At 41.5% G+C, this 15,409-nt stretch overlaps 1 protein-coding gene across 1 annotated transcript; it reads left to right on the forward strand.

Moving 5' to 3' along the window:
* The first annotated feature begins 10,309 nt into the window (after window positions 1-10,309).
* On the forward strand, window positions 10,310-14,701 carry LOC140006910 (uncharacterized). Its single transcript, XM_072049585.1, has 2 exons — window positions 10,310-10,682; window positions 14,604-14,701. The coding sequence occupies exons 1-2, from the start codon at window positions 10,310-10,312 to the stop codon at window positions 14,699-14,701; spliced, it is 471 nt and encodes a 156-aa protein (XP_071905686.1).
* Window positions 14,702-15,409: the final 708 nt, after the last annotated feature.

The raw sequence follows: 15,409 nt of genomic DNA on the forward strand, positions 1-15,409 counted from the left end.
TATTTCCTCATTCAAACCCAAAGGTACACACACAACAACAAGTTCATCCAATAGCCATTCAGCAAGCTCCAAGTAGTACAAAGACAAGTCAAGCTAGGGAAAAGTCCGGAAATGAAAGTTTAGCTCAAACCAGAAAAACAGTTTTGACGTCATTTTGCGGTAATGGCACAACTTGCACTACGATTATCGGATTAGGGTGTAAGACCCACCATTTCGAAGCTAAGAACCAGGGCTACAACAATGTAGAAGGTCACTCAGTCCAAATCCTAGTACAACTAGGTCAAATATGCAGAATACCAAACCAGAACCGTAATTGCAGGTTTACAAATTACACTATGCTGTAATTAGTCCAACTCAGTCTATACAGGTCCGAATGCAGAAATTCCAAAGGCATATGATAGCTAGGACATCAAGCTACATTTCATCAGAAGACCTCAACCACCAAATCCAAAGAAATTCCAGTCAAAACAGCCAATTACAAACGCCGTTCGGCCATCCTGAAGAACCCAGAACAGCAACAGTAAAATCGACATATCTCACTCTACACTACTCCAAATGACCTGAAATTTTGTAGGCACCTCTAAAATGTCATTCCCTACAACTTTCATGTTTTGAGCCAAGGCCAATTCGGCCTCCATCTATGACCTAAAATTTCGGACAGAATGTAGCTTCAAGAACCCTAGATTTTTCAATTTTCTTCCAAAACAGAAATTGGTTGCAATTGTCCACTTTTTCCACCTTCTAGCTTCATTACATAACATTTCCAATCATCATACAAGGCCACAACATCATGTTCATATTAAACCAGAAAAATCACCACTAAATTGTAAACTTCACCATTTCATCCAAAAACAAGAATTAAATCACAAAATTCAACACTTTAGCTTCCACTAAGCACAACTCAAGCTTCATTAAGTGTAGGGGAAAGTTCATATACCACTCACCTAGTAAACAAGAGAGGGAGAGTTGTAGGACACCTTAGCTTTTCCAAAAAACTTCACCAAATCACTCACTAGCACCAAATGGAGGGATTTTATGGAGTAGAAACTAGATCAAGCAAGTGTTTTGGAGGATTTGAGCTAGATAATTGCCAAACTTTGAAGAGGTTTTTCTTCCTTCTTTGCTAGAGAGAGAATCAGCCAAGAGGTTGAAGACAAGAATGAATTTTGTGTGATTTTTGAGATATTTAAGCAATTGGTCAAAAGTCAAGAAAATGAATAGTAAGTCATAAGGTATTTCCAATACAATGGTGACACTTGTCACCTTTAGGTTTAAAACTTATCTTTTTGTCTCTCCAATACAAATATCTTAACACATTGTAAACTAATATCACTTAATACAAAATTCCAACAAGTTGTCAAAAATATAATGCATTTACCGCACTTGCGGGTCCCACGTCCAAAATACGCTTTTAATTACTCAAAAACTAACCGATACTAGAAAAATCATTTTAAAACTATTTTTGCTCGTAAACTTTACCTGGGGAATTTTTCAATCAAGAAAATGTAGATAAGGCGGGCGTTTAAAAAAAAATAAACCCTAGAAAATTGAAAAATTTTCGGGTTCTCACACTCATACTTTTCGGGGCGTCACATAGGTTATTGCACGTTTAAAGATTTTGGTATATTGCATTCATAAATTAATAATTGCATAGCATTCTAGGCCTACCTTGGCGTATAAAAGGTCCTTTTAGGTCATAATATCATGTTTTATCGCTTTAATAAACTGGCATCATGCATAAACCCTAGAAGGGGAATGCCATTTAGGGGATCCCGCTATTAGGATTAAACTCACCTTGATTGTTCCCATGGGTACATAACCCTTCAAGGGATTGCACGTTTAAATTCTTGCCAACCGGAGAATGGGACTCGTAGGTAAGATAATTGACAACCCGCCTCTTCCATTTTTAGATGGAGTGCCCCCGTCGAATCTACCAGTTGTTGGTGCCGCTGGCCGAGATTCAAAGATGGCCCGCCCTTATGCTACCTAGCGAGTTACATCAAGTAACTCAACATTTAGGGCCAATTGGAGCCCTTAAAGAGATCAAGCCCAATGGCTATCTAGTAGAGGCGTTAGTACATCTATGGGATCCAGAATGTTCGGCCTTTAGGGTAGGCAATAAGCACATGACAGTGACACTTGAGGAAATAGCCGGCTTCTTCAATTTACCTTTGCATGGAACCGCCTTGATTTTCCCATACGTTTCAGACAAGATAGAATTTTGCAAGATCATAGGATTGAGAGAGGCTGTATTGCGAGGGTCGGATCAGGGAGTCCCCGTGAACACTTTGTTTGAGCATTTTGCACTACGAAATGGGTTTGAGAGATATAGGGAGGATTTTTCATTCACGTCCAAGGATGTTTGGGAACGCAAAAGGCCAGTGGTGTATGGAATAGTTATGGCTGGAGTTTATTTCTTCCCAAGAAGAGATCAGAAAATAGCTTTCAAGGTAGCAAAGGTTATACAAGACCTCTTTTCAGGAATTCGAAGTAAACAATGCACCATAATCCCGACCATCCTTGCGGACATTTTTCTAGCTTGTACCAACTGCCAGAAAGGGGAAAAGTTCTTCTACGGGGCTAATATAGTTTTGCATATCTGGGCCCTATAACATTTTAAGAGACGAGCATCCGTTCCGGAAAGTTTGCCTGTAGTTGGGTACAACTGGGTAATCACGCATCATAAGCGAGTCAACGAAGAGGGTCTGCCAAACGGTGCGCTTGAATGTGTCAAATACTTAGAGATGTTGCCAGATCAAGACATTAGGTGGGTGTTAGACTGGACGATTTGCCTTAGGCCAATACTCTGCACTAAAGTGTCAGATTTTGTTCTCCTATTGGGTACCCAAGGAATCGCCGCATATACTCCAAAGAGGTTCCTCAGACAGTTAGGACGTACACAAGGAGTGCCGCCTGTGGTTGATATGAGTAAGCTTACCGTTGTTTTCAGTAAAGGAATGTGCCCGAACGAGCTCCCTATGAAAGACTAGATTATTGAGGCATGGATGACACTATCGGATGACGAGAGGTTTCAATACATCCCAGAACTCAAGCAAAAGGGTTTGACCACTACATAATACGAAGACTGGGTAAGAAGATCCGCCGCGCAAGAAACGCAAGATGAGCCAGCCGAGGAGGTGAAAAGGTTGAAAGCCATTGTCGAAGCAAAGGATAAGGAAATTCTGCAGTTAAGTAAGTCTGTCGAAACATACAAAGGGATAGCAGAGCAACACAAGCAATTGTACGAAAATGAACGAGAAAAGCGTCAAGAGCTGAAAAGGAAATGCGGAGAATTGTATGACCAAACTGAACGTGTTAGAATTCCATATGCTAGGGAAACCAAGGACTCTGTATTAGATAGGTTCAGAAGTTTTGGCAATCTTGTACGGAATCGTCTTCGTGATATGATGTAAATATTGGCAAGCTTTATCAATGAAAGCGATTTCTCTTTTGCACTTATTTAGAATTGTTGTCAAAAACAGGTCTGTACGGGTCCCATTTCGAAGGTGTTTCATCATGCTAGGCCTACCCTTGGCACAAAAAGGGCCCCCCGATAGGACATGCATCCGAATTTTTCGGACATCTACTAACTCTTGTCTTTTTCTTTTTCTTTGTTTATTTTTGTTGAAAAAGCTAAGTCAGGGCTAAATCTAAAAGCACGCCATTTCGTATTTTCAGGTAATATTTAAACATAGCTTCTCGTCGAAACCCCATCGTAACGCGATCCCGTAGTCGAGCCCAGAGGAGTCGTGTAAACATGAGTTCACAACCGGAGCAATCAGATAGGTCTGCTACTACCGCCCAACCTGAGACTACGAGTTTGGGGGTTCAGCTAACCGAAATGCTTACTAAGTTTGGTGAGATGGCTACCGAGATGGCGGCCCAAAGAAAATTGATTGACGAGCTAATTAGCAACGGAGTTCAACCCGAACCTGTACCCGTCAGGCAGCCTGAACAAGAGCCATTTGTCATCCCTCCGACTCCAACCACCGTTACTCCATCCTTCCCTATTCCACCCGAAGGAACTTTCATCTATCCCACCATAAATTTGCCATACACTTACCCTCCTAATCCCTCATTTTTTCCTACTCACATGCAAGGCCCACAACCCCAAGCCACTTCAAATATACCACCTGAGTCACATACCTTTTATCACACTGCTGCTGAGCCATTCCTGCCAGACCATATTGTCCAAGCTAAGCCAGAAATAGGGGAATCTTCTGCTCCCGTTGATATGAAGCTGCTCAAGCACCTAGACCGTTTCGATGAGTTTATGAGAAAAAGTCGGGGGTTGAACAAGCAAGGAGTCCTGGATTACGATGAGTTTTGTCTTTTTCCGAATGTGCAGTTGCCGGAGGGGTTCAAAACCCCTAAATTTAACAAGTATGATGGGACGGGTAATCCCAAAACACACCTTCGACTGTTTGCTAACAAGTTGGGAAAGCCTGTAGACGACGAGAATTTGCCTTTGAGGTTGTTCCCCGAAAGTCTGGAGGGGGATGCTCTTGACTGGTACTCAAATTTGAAGCCCGAAGAAGTAAAAACCTGGATTGACTTGTCCAATGTTTTTGTAAGGCAATACGAGTATAACTGCGAGCTGGCTCCGACACGAACCACGCTGGAAGGAACAAAAAAGAAACCCTCTGAGGATCACAAGACTTATGCCAAAAGGTGGAGGAAAATAGCTGCAAAAGTCGAGCCACCAATGACTGAGGACGAAATCATACGCACTTTCATTAAAGCACATGATCCGCCGTACTTTGAAGAAATTTTCCGCATGACTGGATGCTCGTTCGCCGCCATTGTCAATAAGCTTGAGGAGTACGATGACTTCGTAAGGGCTGAAAGATCGTTAACGTCTCTGCCCTCAAATCCTAGTTGGATGCTTTGCAAGGACAAGGGAGTAGTGGGAAAAAGCCGCAATTTAAAAAGAAAGAGGGGGAAGCTGCCTTCATATGGGATCAAAACCCTACACCCAGACTCAGATTTCAACATAAACCAACACATTCACCTTATCCTTACTATCCAAATCCTTCCCCTGTATACAATACCAATATCTCGTACCCCCGACCTCGCCCAACCTACGCCAACCCGCCTACGACCCCTTTTCAAATATCTCAACCTAATTTTCAACAAACTCGTCCTCGACCTCCTTACCCTCAAAGATTTCCCCCACCAAACAGACCCACCTACAACTATCCCCAACCTGCTGAAACCTACAATCAAAATCGTGCTCGAACATTCACTAACCTTGGCAGGCCTTTGGATCAGTTGTACGAACAATTAAAGGCTGCCGGTAAAATAGGTGTGATTCCCCCTCCAGCTTACCCGTATGGTGTGCCAACTGGGTATAATCCACAGGCTACTTGTGCTTATCATTCAGGAGCACCTGGTCACTCCACAGCCAATTGTCGACTCCTTAAACATAGGATTCAAGACATGCTCGAAGCAGGGGAAATTGTGATTAGGAAAAGAGAAGAGCAAGGACCGAATGTGAGCAAGAACCCCTTGCCGGAGCACCCTGACACTGTCGGAGTTATTATGGATGATGAGGAATTTGAGGAGCTTGTCCGAAACATGTCAAATGATACAGAAGTGTTTGGGATAATGGACCAACCCTTTGTGATAGAGGAGGCATCGTATGAGGAAGACAAAAGGCCCTTTATTTTAGACCTAACTCGGTCCGAAAGTGCGGCTTTAGAACCTGTGATAATTGAATTCCCAGAACAAGCGCCAGTTTTAAGTCTACGACAAGTGCCGTGGAATTATAGTGAGCCCGTTTTGCAAATCGGGGGTAAACCAATTTTGAAGGAAGAAGTGTCTGCTGTTACGAGGTCAGGAAAGACTACAAGTCCATCCGCTGCTAGCGCCCCAGTTCAAGTAAGCAATCGTGAGCCGACTACCAAACCTGCAGTGACCGAAAGAGAAGCATGGGATTTTCTCAAGAGGATTAAGAGAAGCGAATATAATGTGGTCGCACAGTTGAACAAAATGCCTGCCCAAATTTCCATCCTGGACTTGCTTTTCACCTCAGATTTGCATAGGGATGCATTACTTTAAGTGTTGACCAAGGCTCGTATTCCCAAGGATATTTCGGTTGACAATTTCTCGCATATAGTTGGAAATGTATTGGCTGCTAAACAAATCACTTTTTCTGATGAAGAGCTGCCTGCAGAAGGAAATGGTCATAACAAAGCCTTATATGTAGCTGTGAGGTGCAATGGAAAGATGTTGCCTAAAGTACTGATCGACAATGGGTCTGCCCTCAATATTTGTCCTTGGAGCACGTTGGTGAAGTTAGGGCTGCAAGATGTTAGGTTGAAACCCTCAGAGACCGTGGTTCGAGGATTCGATGGAGCCCAAAGGGAGTCTGTAGGGGAAGTAAATTTGGTGGTCGAAATGGGGCCTGCTCAATTTCAGATAGCCTGCCAAGTTATGCACTTTCCTAATGTCTATAATGTTTTACTCGGGCGACCGTGGATTCATAGCTCGGGTGCTGTGCCCTCTTCCTTGCATCAAGTATTGAAATTCGTGGTGAATGACCAGCTGATAACTATTTTTGCTAAAGAAGATTGCATTGTAATTGCCGATTCCGAGCTTGAGGAGGATGGTAACCGAAATGCATCAGTTTCCTCTTACCATACAGCTGATATTGTCTCCGTAAGTTGGATAACAAGTGAGGACTCAAAAGACGAAATGGTTTTGCCAGCGGCCAGTGTTATGATGGCCAAGGAGATGATTCGCGGAGGATATGAATTTGATAAGGGATTGGGACGCAATTTGCAAGGCATTCTGAAGCCCGTAAAACTCATCGAGAAGAAGGACCTGTTTGGTTTGGGATTCCGTCCGACCACCAGAGATATACGAGAGATGAAAGCGCGCAAAAGGGCAGAAAAGGAAGGCAAGATAGGTGCTTTAGACATTCCGCCATTACGTTATACCTTTCCAAAGCCAGCTGAAGTCATTACATCTGAGTTTAGCCCAATTGACGAAGTGGAGACGAGTCTGACTCATTTGTTTGTGGGAGCAATATCCGACAATGGCCGGTCAGATGATGCCGAATTCCCAGACATTTCCCAAGGAGCTATACACAACTGGACCGCCGAGCACCTCCCCGTGTGAAAGGAGTTTCGGTAAATCTACAGGGGGTTGTCATTTACTAAAGTTCATGAAAACTTTTCTTGCATATGTAAATAGTTCAATGAAAGTATCTCTTGCACTTATGTTTTAGCTTGTTTCCGTTTTTGATTTGGAGTTTTATGAAAATGCATAGTTTGTTTTATCATGCCGTTCATTCATGTGTCTATTTACTTATTTTCTCGAATTTCTTAATTCTTTCAGATGGCCAAAAGTAAAATTATTTGACCCTTTGGATATCACTGTTCTGGAATCTGATGATGACAATCTCTATATCACTCACGATTTGGAAGTTACGGAATCCGAATTTCAAAGCGAGAGTGATAGTGAGGAAGTGTTTGATTCTTTTTCAAAAGATCTTGAACAATATGAGGAGAAATCTAAACCGAACCTAGAAGAAACAGAAGTTGTTAACATTGGTACTGAGACTGAGGTTAAGGAAATACAAATCAGCATTCATTTGAATAAAAAGCAGAAAGAGGAGATGATTGAATTTTTATCTATGTTTCAAGATGTGTTTGCATGGTCTTATGATGACATGACTGGTATTTCGACCGATGTAGTGGTGCACAGATTACCCACAAACCCAGTTTTCCCACCAGTAAAGTAAAAACCCCGTAAATTCAAACCAGATATGAGCCTCAAAATAAAAGAACAAATTGAAAAGCAGCTTAAGACTAATATCATCATTGTATCCCATTACCCTGTTTGGCTATCCAATCCAGTCCCCGTTCCAAAGAAAAATGGTGAAGTATGAGTCTGTGTCGACTATAGAGACCTTAATAAGGCCAGCCCTAAAGATGACTTTCCTTTGCCAAATATCCATATCATTCTAGACAACACGGCCGGGCATGAAATTGAATCTTTCTGTGATTGTTTTGCTGGATACCATCAGATCTTAATGGTTGAGGAGGATAGAGAAAAGGCTGCTTTTATCACCCCTTGGGGCACCTTTTGCTATCGAGTAATGCCGTTCGGTTTAAAGAACGCCGGAGCCACTTATCAACGGACTATGACTACTTTGTTTCATGACATGATCCACAAGGAGATGGAAGTCTACGTGGATGACATTATAATCAAATCCAAGAAAGTCGAGGACCATTTGGTGGATTTAAGGAAGTTGTTTGAAAGGTTGCGAAAGTACAATTTGAAGTTGAATCCTGCTAAGTGCGCCTTTGGAGCACCAGCTGGTAAATTGTTAGGCTTCATTGTCAGTAAAAAGGGCATAGAAATAGACCCGGTAAAGATCAGGGCAATTCGAGACATGCCAGTGCCGAAGACGCAGAGGGATGTAAAAAGCTTTTTGGGGAAGATTAACTTCATTGGAAGATTCATTGCCCAATTAACGGCGACGTGTGAGCCACTGTTCAAGTTGTTGAAAAAGAATGTGTCGTTGTACTGGAATGAGGAGTGCCAACAAGCTTTTGACAAGATTAAAGATTATTTGCTGCAGCCTCCGGTCCTAGTGCCACCCAAACCGGGCCAGCCATTGATCATGTACTTATCTGTGCTCGACGGAGCAGTAGGGTGTGTTCTGGGGCAGCACGATGACTCGGAAAGGAAATAGCAAGCCATCTACTATCTTAGCAAGAAATTCACGCAGTATGAGGCTAATTATTTGTTTATTGAGAAAAGCTGCTGTGCATTGGCCTGGGCAGCTCAGAAATTAAAACACTACCTGCTAAGTCATACTACCTATCTCATCTCCCGCTCCGATCCTTTGAAATACCTCTTGGAAAAGTCGATGCCAACTGGGCGTCTGGCCAAATGGCAGATGATTCATTCAGAGTTTGATATTGTTTTCACTTCGCAAAAAGCCGTCAAGGGGCAAGCTATAACCGATCATTTGGCAGAAAATCCAAAGGACGATGATTATCAACCGCTCCATACTTATTTTCCTGATGAAAAGGTTTTATTTGTTGGTGCCGTAGAAGACATGAGCGAGCAGTGCCCTGAGTGGAGATTGTTTTTCGATGGTGCGGCCAATTTTTTTGGAGTTGGGATAGGAGCAGTTCTTGTATCCCTAGAAGGGAAACATTACCCTGGAGCCGCTAATTTGCAATTTGCTTGCACAAATAATATGGCCGAGTATGAAGCATGTATTTTTGGTCTTAAAATGGCTTTGGAAATGGAGGTTAGGGAGTTAATAGCCTTCAGTGATTCAGATTTACTCGTGCACCAAACATTGAAGCAATGGATAACCAAAGATTCAAAGATTCTGCCATACCATTGTAATTTGCTTAATTTGGCTAGACAATTTCAACGTTTGGAGTTTAGACATCTCCCACGAGCCCGAAATGCATTTGCAGATGTTTTGGCCACCTTATCTTCTATGATATAATATCCGGACGAATTAGGAATCGAGCCTATCCGGATTCAACTCCAAGACAAGCCTGCTCATTGTTGGGTCATAGACAATTCTTCTGGCAAAAGCCCTTGGTACAATGATATTAAGAAATTCATCCAAACCGGGTCTTACCCTCCAGAAGCTAGTGCAAATGACAAGGGTTTCCTGCGCAGAATGGCCTCGAAGTTTTTCTTAAATGGAGAGGTATTGTACAAAAGGACCTCAGATTTGAACCTTTTAAGGTGCATCGATGAAGATGAAGTTCAATACATGATGAAAGAGGTACATAGCGGTGTCTGCGGATCTCACATGAATGGACATTTGCTGGCAAAGAAAATTATGAGGACCGGGTATTTTTGGCTTACAATGGAACGCGATTGCATAGATTTTGTCCGGAGATGTATTAAATGTCAAATGCATGGTGACGTCATATGCGCTCCTCCTACCGAGTTGCATAGCATGATTGCTCCGTGGCCCTGCTCAATGTGGGGTATGGACGTGATTGGCACAATCGATCCTCCTGCTTCAAATGGACATCGATTCATATGGGTGGCAATTGAGTACTTCACCAAATGGGTCGAAGCAGAATCATTCAAGCACGTGACTAAGAAGGTGGTGGCGAATTTCTTAAGAGATCACATCATATGCCGATTTGGGGTGCCGGAAACATTGATTACGGACAATGCCAAGAATCTCAACAATGACATGGTGGACGGGCTATGCGAACAGTTCAAAATCAGACATCGCAACTCTGCCATCTATAGACCGCAGATGAATGGAGCTGTGGAGGCCGCAAACAAGAATTTGAAGAAGATCATTCGCAAAATGACTGAAAAGCATCGTGACTGGCATGACAAACCCCCTTACGCACTGATGGCGTATCGGACTTCTATCCGAACATCAACTGGGGCAACACCCTACTCGCTCATGTATGGAATGGAAGCCGTGCTACCTACCGAGGTCGAAATTCCGTCATTGCGTATCCTAATGGAGACCAAGTTGGAAGAAGCTGATTGGATAAAACAGCGTTATGAACAACTATTCTTGATTAATGAAAAACGGCTTAATGCCATTTGTCACGGCCAATGCTACCAAAAGCGCATGGCCCGGGCCTACAACAAGAAGGTCCATTTGCGTACTTTTGAGGAAGGCGACAAAGTGCTGAAGCGGATTTTGCCAGTGCAAGATGAGGCCAAAGGCAAATTTGCTTCGAATTGGCAAGGGCCATTCATTGTTCAAAAGGTATTACCTGGCGGAGCACTCATTTTGGCAGAAATGGATGGACAAACATTTCCTCAAACTATCAACTCGGACATGTGCAAGAAGTTCTTCATTTGATTATGCAAAACTTCTTTTAGAAATTTGTACAAATGATGAAATGCAAGTCAGGCCATCTTCTTTCCCACTTGAAGCATTCAATCCCTAGTCGTCCCTTTTGAGCCATCAGACTAATAATTTTCGTTTGGCAACCCCTGAGGATTGCAAATCACACACTGGGGCAAATTTAGTTTTCTAAAGAAAAATGCAAAAAGTAAGGAAAATGCAGTGAAAATGCAAAGAGAGAAAATCCAATCAAACTGGTGCAAAATTTTCCTCAGTTTTTCGTTCAAAATTGGAGATGATTTCAAAATGATGCAATCTCAGGTTATTTCGCACTTCTCATTTAAAAAAAAAAATCTTTGCTTTCAAGCCTCAACCTTCTTGAAAACACCCCACCTGACCTCATTACAAAAGCCCAAAGTCCTGGCTTTCGTCACTTGTTGAATTTCTATTAGGAAGTTCGCTAATCACTGGCAGGTGATGTCCATAATGCCTTCACCTAAACTTATAAGGGAAGCGCATTTTACTGATGCCAGCAATTTTTAACTCACACTCCTGAGTCGATCATGGTCGAGCTTTTCCATTGTTCCTTAGGTGAAAACCCGAAAGGGCACCTCAAAAAAAAAAAAAAAAGTGGGGTAACTTTGGTGAAAACCTGAAAGGGCGCCAAGGTAGGGTTCTGCAGCGAACAAGCACGAGGAGGAGCAGCTGGTGACTTGGTTCATGCGGATTTCTCTTCGTTTTGTAACACTTCTATCAAGATTGGATTCCGGAACAAAGATATCCAAAGATTCGAATGTGACATCTGTTGGCCAAAAGCCGTGCCTCACTTTGAATAGATATTCTTTTGCAAATACTTTCTTATAAAATTCATTTTCCCTCAATTATTTGCATTCATGATGTTTTCATGGTTTAGGCATGATTGATCGCGTTTGCGTCTTTTCGCATATTCATCCCTGCGTGATATGTAAATTTATCTTACATACACCATTTTTTTAATCATTGAGTTTTAATAAATGACAATCCCCGTGATTTGTGCAAAGCATACTTTGGATTCAATCATCTTGTGGAAATGGACGTGATTCAGCAGCGCCCGGTACACAGATCTCATAATATGGCTAAAGGCATTCCTGGTCAGTCTGAGAAGAATTAGAAAGTCTTTGAAGTAATGAATCAAATTAAATCAGATACCACAACCGAAGTTGACAAAGACATCAAAAGACTCATGTTTACACGACCCTCAAAGGGAACCGGTCGAATGATGGTGGCAATTTCCTTATCCTTTCTCTTTTGCAGAAAATTTCATACATGAAGGAAAACGATCACACCTCGTACTGGAGTCGGTATCGGAAAGATTTCCAGCAAACAAAGGTAGATCAGAAAAGCTGCAAGCAGGTTTGAGCAAAGACACAACAAAACGGTAAGCACACTGGATTTTTTCCGATTTTAAATTTCGTGTTGGGGTCAGTCCCCTCGGGTCAGTCCCGATTTTAAATTTCTGTCTCGGGTCAGTCCCGATTTTAAATTTCATGTTGGGGTCAATCCCCTCAGGTCAGTCCCGATTTTAAATTTCTGTTGGGGTCAGTCCCCTCGGGTCAGTCCTGATTTTAATTTCTGTTGGGGTCAGTCTCCTCGGGTCAGTCCCGATTTTAAATTTCTGTTGGGGTCAGTCCCGATTTTAAATTTTATGTTGGGGTCAGTCCCCTCAGGTCAGTCCCGATTTTAAATTTCATGTTGGGATCAGTCCCCTCGGGTCAGTCCCGATTTTAAATTTTGTCTCGGATCAGTACCGATTTTAAATTTTGTCTCGGATCAGTACCGATTTTAAATTCTGTCTCGGGTCAGTACCGATTTTAAATTTCTCGTCCAAGTCAGTCTGATCAAAAGGGGTCAGTCCTCATTTCAAAAACGGCAGTCGTTCGAGTAGCTGTAGCCGAGTAACACAGGTAAGTATTTGGTGTCTATTTCTTTGTCTCAAGTTTTCCAAAACTCAGACAAAGAGGGGCAAACTGTAGACACCAAATTTTTGCAAAATTTCATTTTTTATTTTTATTTTTAGTAATAATTCTTATTTATTAGTTTAAATCCATGATTTTAGTTCTTAAACTTTTAACATTTGTATAGCATTTCAGTATTTTTAGATTATCATTATCTATTATCTATTATCTTAGTTTTATTTTGCATTCATTTACGCCCTTTTAGCTGTTTATTTTTATTATAAGACCTTTTAGCATAAATTTTACCAAAAAAGAGAAAATTAGGAAAAATATGTTTTATTTCTTTTTATTGAAAAAAAAGAAGAAAAGAGAAAAAAGAAGGAAAAAAAGGAAAAGAGGAAAATCTTAGCTTTTTTTTATTATTATTTATTTGGTTACTAATTTTTGTACATTTTATTTAAGTTTGTTTAAATTGTTATTTTTGTATTATTGTTATTTATTTAAGTAATTGACAAAAAAAAAAAGGAAAAAACCACGTTTTGTTTTCGGCTGCAGCAGAAAGGATTTGCAGCTGCATTTTTCGGCTATTTTTGGCCTGGGGTTGGCTCCGTTCGATGGTGAAGGTACAAGCCATCTGGCTTCATCCAAACCATCGTTGATAGGGTTCAGTTATGGCTCCCCATATAAAAGAAAAGAAATGCAGCAAAGAAAGGGGAGGTTTTTTGGGGGTGACGGCTGGGGTTGAGCAGAAAATCCAGAGAGAAAAAAAAGAAAAGGACGAAGGAGAGTGGAGAGCTTTCGGGTCAGGAAAAACTGAAAAAAAAGCAAAAAGAAAAGAACGAGAGGGATAGACCGAGAGCTTTGGAAGGAAGAAAGGGCAACTCAACAAGCTAAGTAAGAGGGAGCTGCAATTGGACAAAAGCTTGGAGATTTCTGGCCAAAGAGAAAAGAAGGAAAAGAGCTGCTACTCGAGTTTTTGCTGCTAAAAATCCATCAGAAAACAGCACCGTAAGGTTCCTTCCCTTTTCCTGTAGATAATTTTTGTTAACAAATCATGAAACTATGCTGAACTATGAGTCGATGAACATGGTCGAGAGTTGAAATGGCTATTTTCTTGCATTGGTTCATGACCTACTGCCCAAAGGCGTTGCCTTTCTACATTAGATTTTCCTTGGTTGTGGTTTAGCAGTGATCCGTGAGAGTTGTATGGAGTTCTGTGAGTACGGAAAATCTGGTTGCAGTAGCTATTTCCTTACCGTTAGTTGTAAAGCTGCGGTCTTTTGTTGTTATGTTACTTGATAGGCTATGTTAGGGTCTGAATCTTGTTTGGTATGGATCATACTTCATCCCTAGGCCATAGTTTAGTAGCAAGATCCCAGCTTTGAAAAGAAAAGATTTTTACATAGCCGGTGCGTTTGAAATGCTGAATAGGTTATGAAAAACAGTAGCCTTTTTCATTTCCTTTTTTTGAATCTGTCTTGGCCCGTCCGGATGTTGGAGTCGTGCTCTGGTTGCTGCTGAAACTTTTGATTTGGTTGAAGTCTGGGATTTGTTGTTCAGTTCATATACCACATGCGTGTCCAAACCAAGCTTTGTCCTCATGCATCCTTGCTGCATCAGATTTGCAGAAAGCATCATGGTAAATAAGAAGGTTTTTCGAACTATTTTGCATGAAAGTTTTCCAGAACTTATATAATTTCCTTTGAAGTTTTGTTTGTTGGGATGATGGTAGTTATGTGTTTCGTTGCGTAGTGTAAAGTTATGATTTTTGGTTGGAAAGTTTTGGATCAAAGTTGAATGCTTGGGGTTGGTTTAAAACCTTTTTGCGAATTCCGTGAGTTGCTGTTTTCCTTTTTCCGTAGCTTTGCTTTCACCTGTCTTGTGCATTCGTGTACTGGGATTTAATCTACTGGAGTTGAAGGTAGTTGATGTTCTTGTTAAGAGGATTGAACTTTTATGAAATCACAGACTGTAGTCATTTTCCTTTCCCTCGTGATACGAGTCAAGCTATGCCATCGGATAAGGTTCAAGTCCCACTAGGACTGGTAACTCGAGCACGAGCTAACAAGATGAGGGAGGAACTCCAAGGACTTGTTCATGAGATACAAGGCCAAGAAATTGTCCCCAAGGTCATTGAGAGTCTTGAGCATGAAGGAATGAAAGTCATCCATGTAGTGCACGTCAAAGAGAACCATGTGTGACCCTTCTCTAGTCACATTTGCTGTTTTAGTTAAGTCATTGTAATAAGGGCTTAATGGTCCATAGTCTTGCTTTAATTACCTAAGCGATGACCTCATAAGGTTATTTACCTAAGCGATGACCTCATAAGGTTGTTTACCTAAGGGATGACCTCATAAGGTGTGGTCAAGCCCACAATTCTTAGTCTTATGGAAATAGTCAAGCCTACAATTGTTAGTCTTAGTCAAGACCACAACTCTAGACTAGTTCCACATTTAGTTGTTCATCTCTATGTAAGGCTATAAATAGCCCACACTTCCAATGGTTTTAGGCATTCAATCAATAAATCAGATTTTGAGAGTTTTCTTGGTTTCTCCAAGGCTTCTTGAATACCTTAGAATTTCTCTAGGTGTTCGTGACTTATCAATCTAGAATCGCACTAGGTTGTGGCGTCTTCTACCATTATACCAAGGTTCGTTAACCACGTGAT

Source organism: Coffea arabica, chromosome 5e (genome assembly GCF_036785885.1).
Source record: "Coffea arabica cultivar ET-39 chromosome 5e, Coffea Arabica ET-39 HiFi, whole genome shotgun sequence".
Classification (NCBI taxonomy): domain Eukaryota; kingdom Viridiplantae; phylum Streptophyta; class Magnoliopsida; order Gentianales; family Rubiaceae; genus Coffea; species Coffea arabica.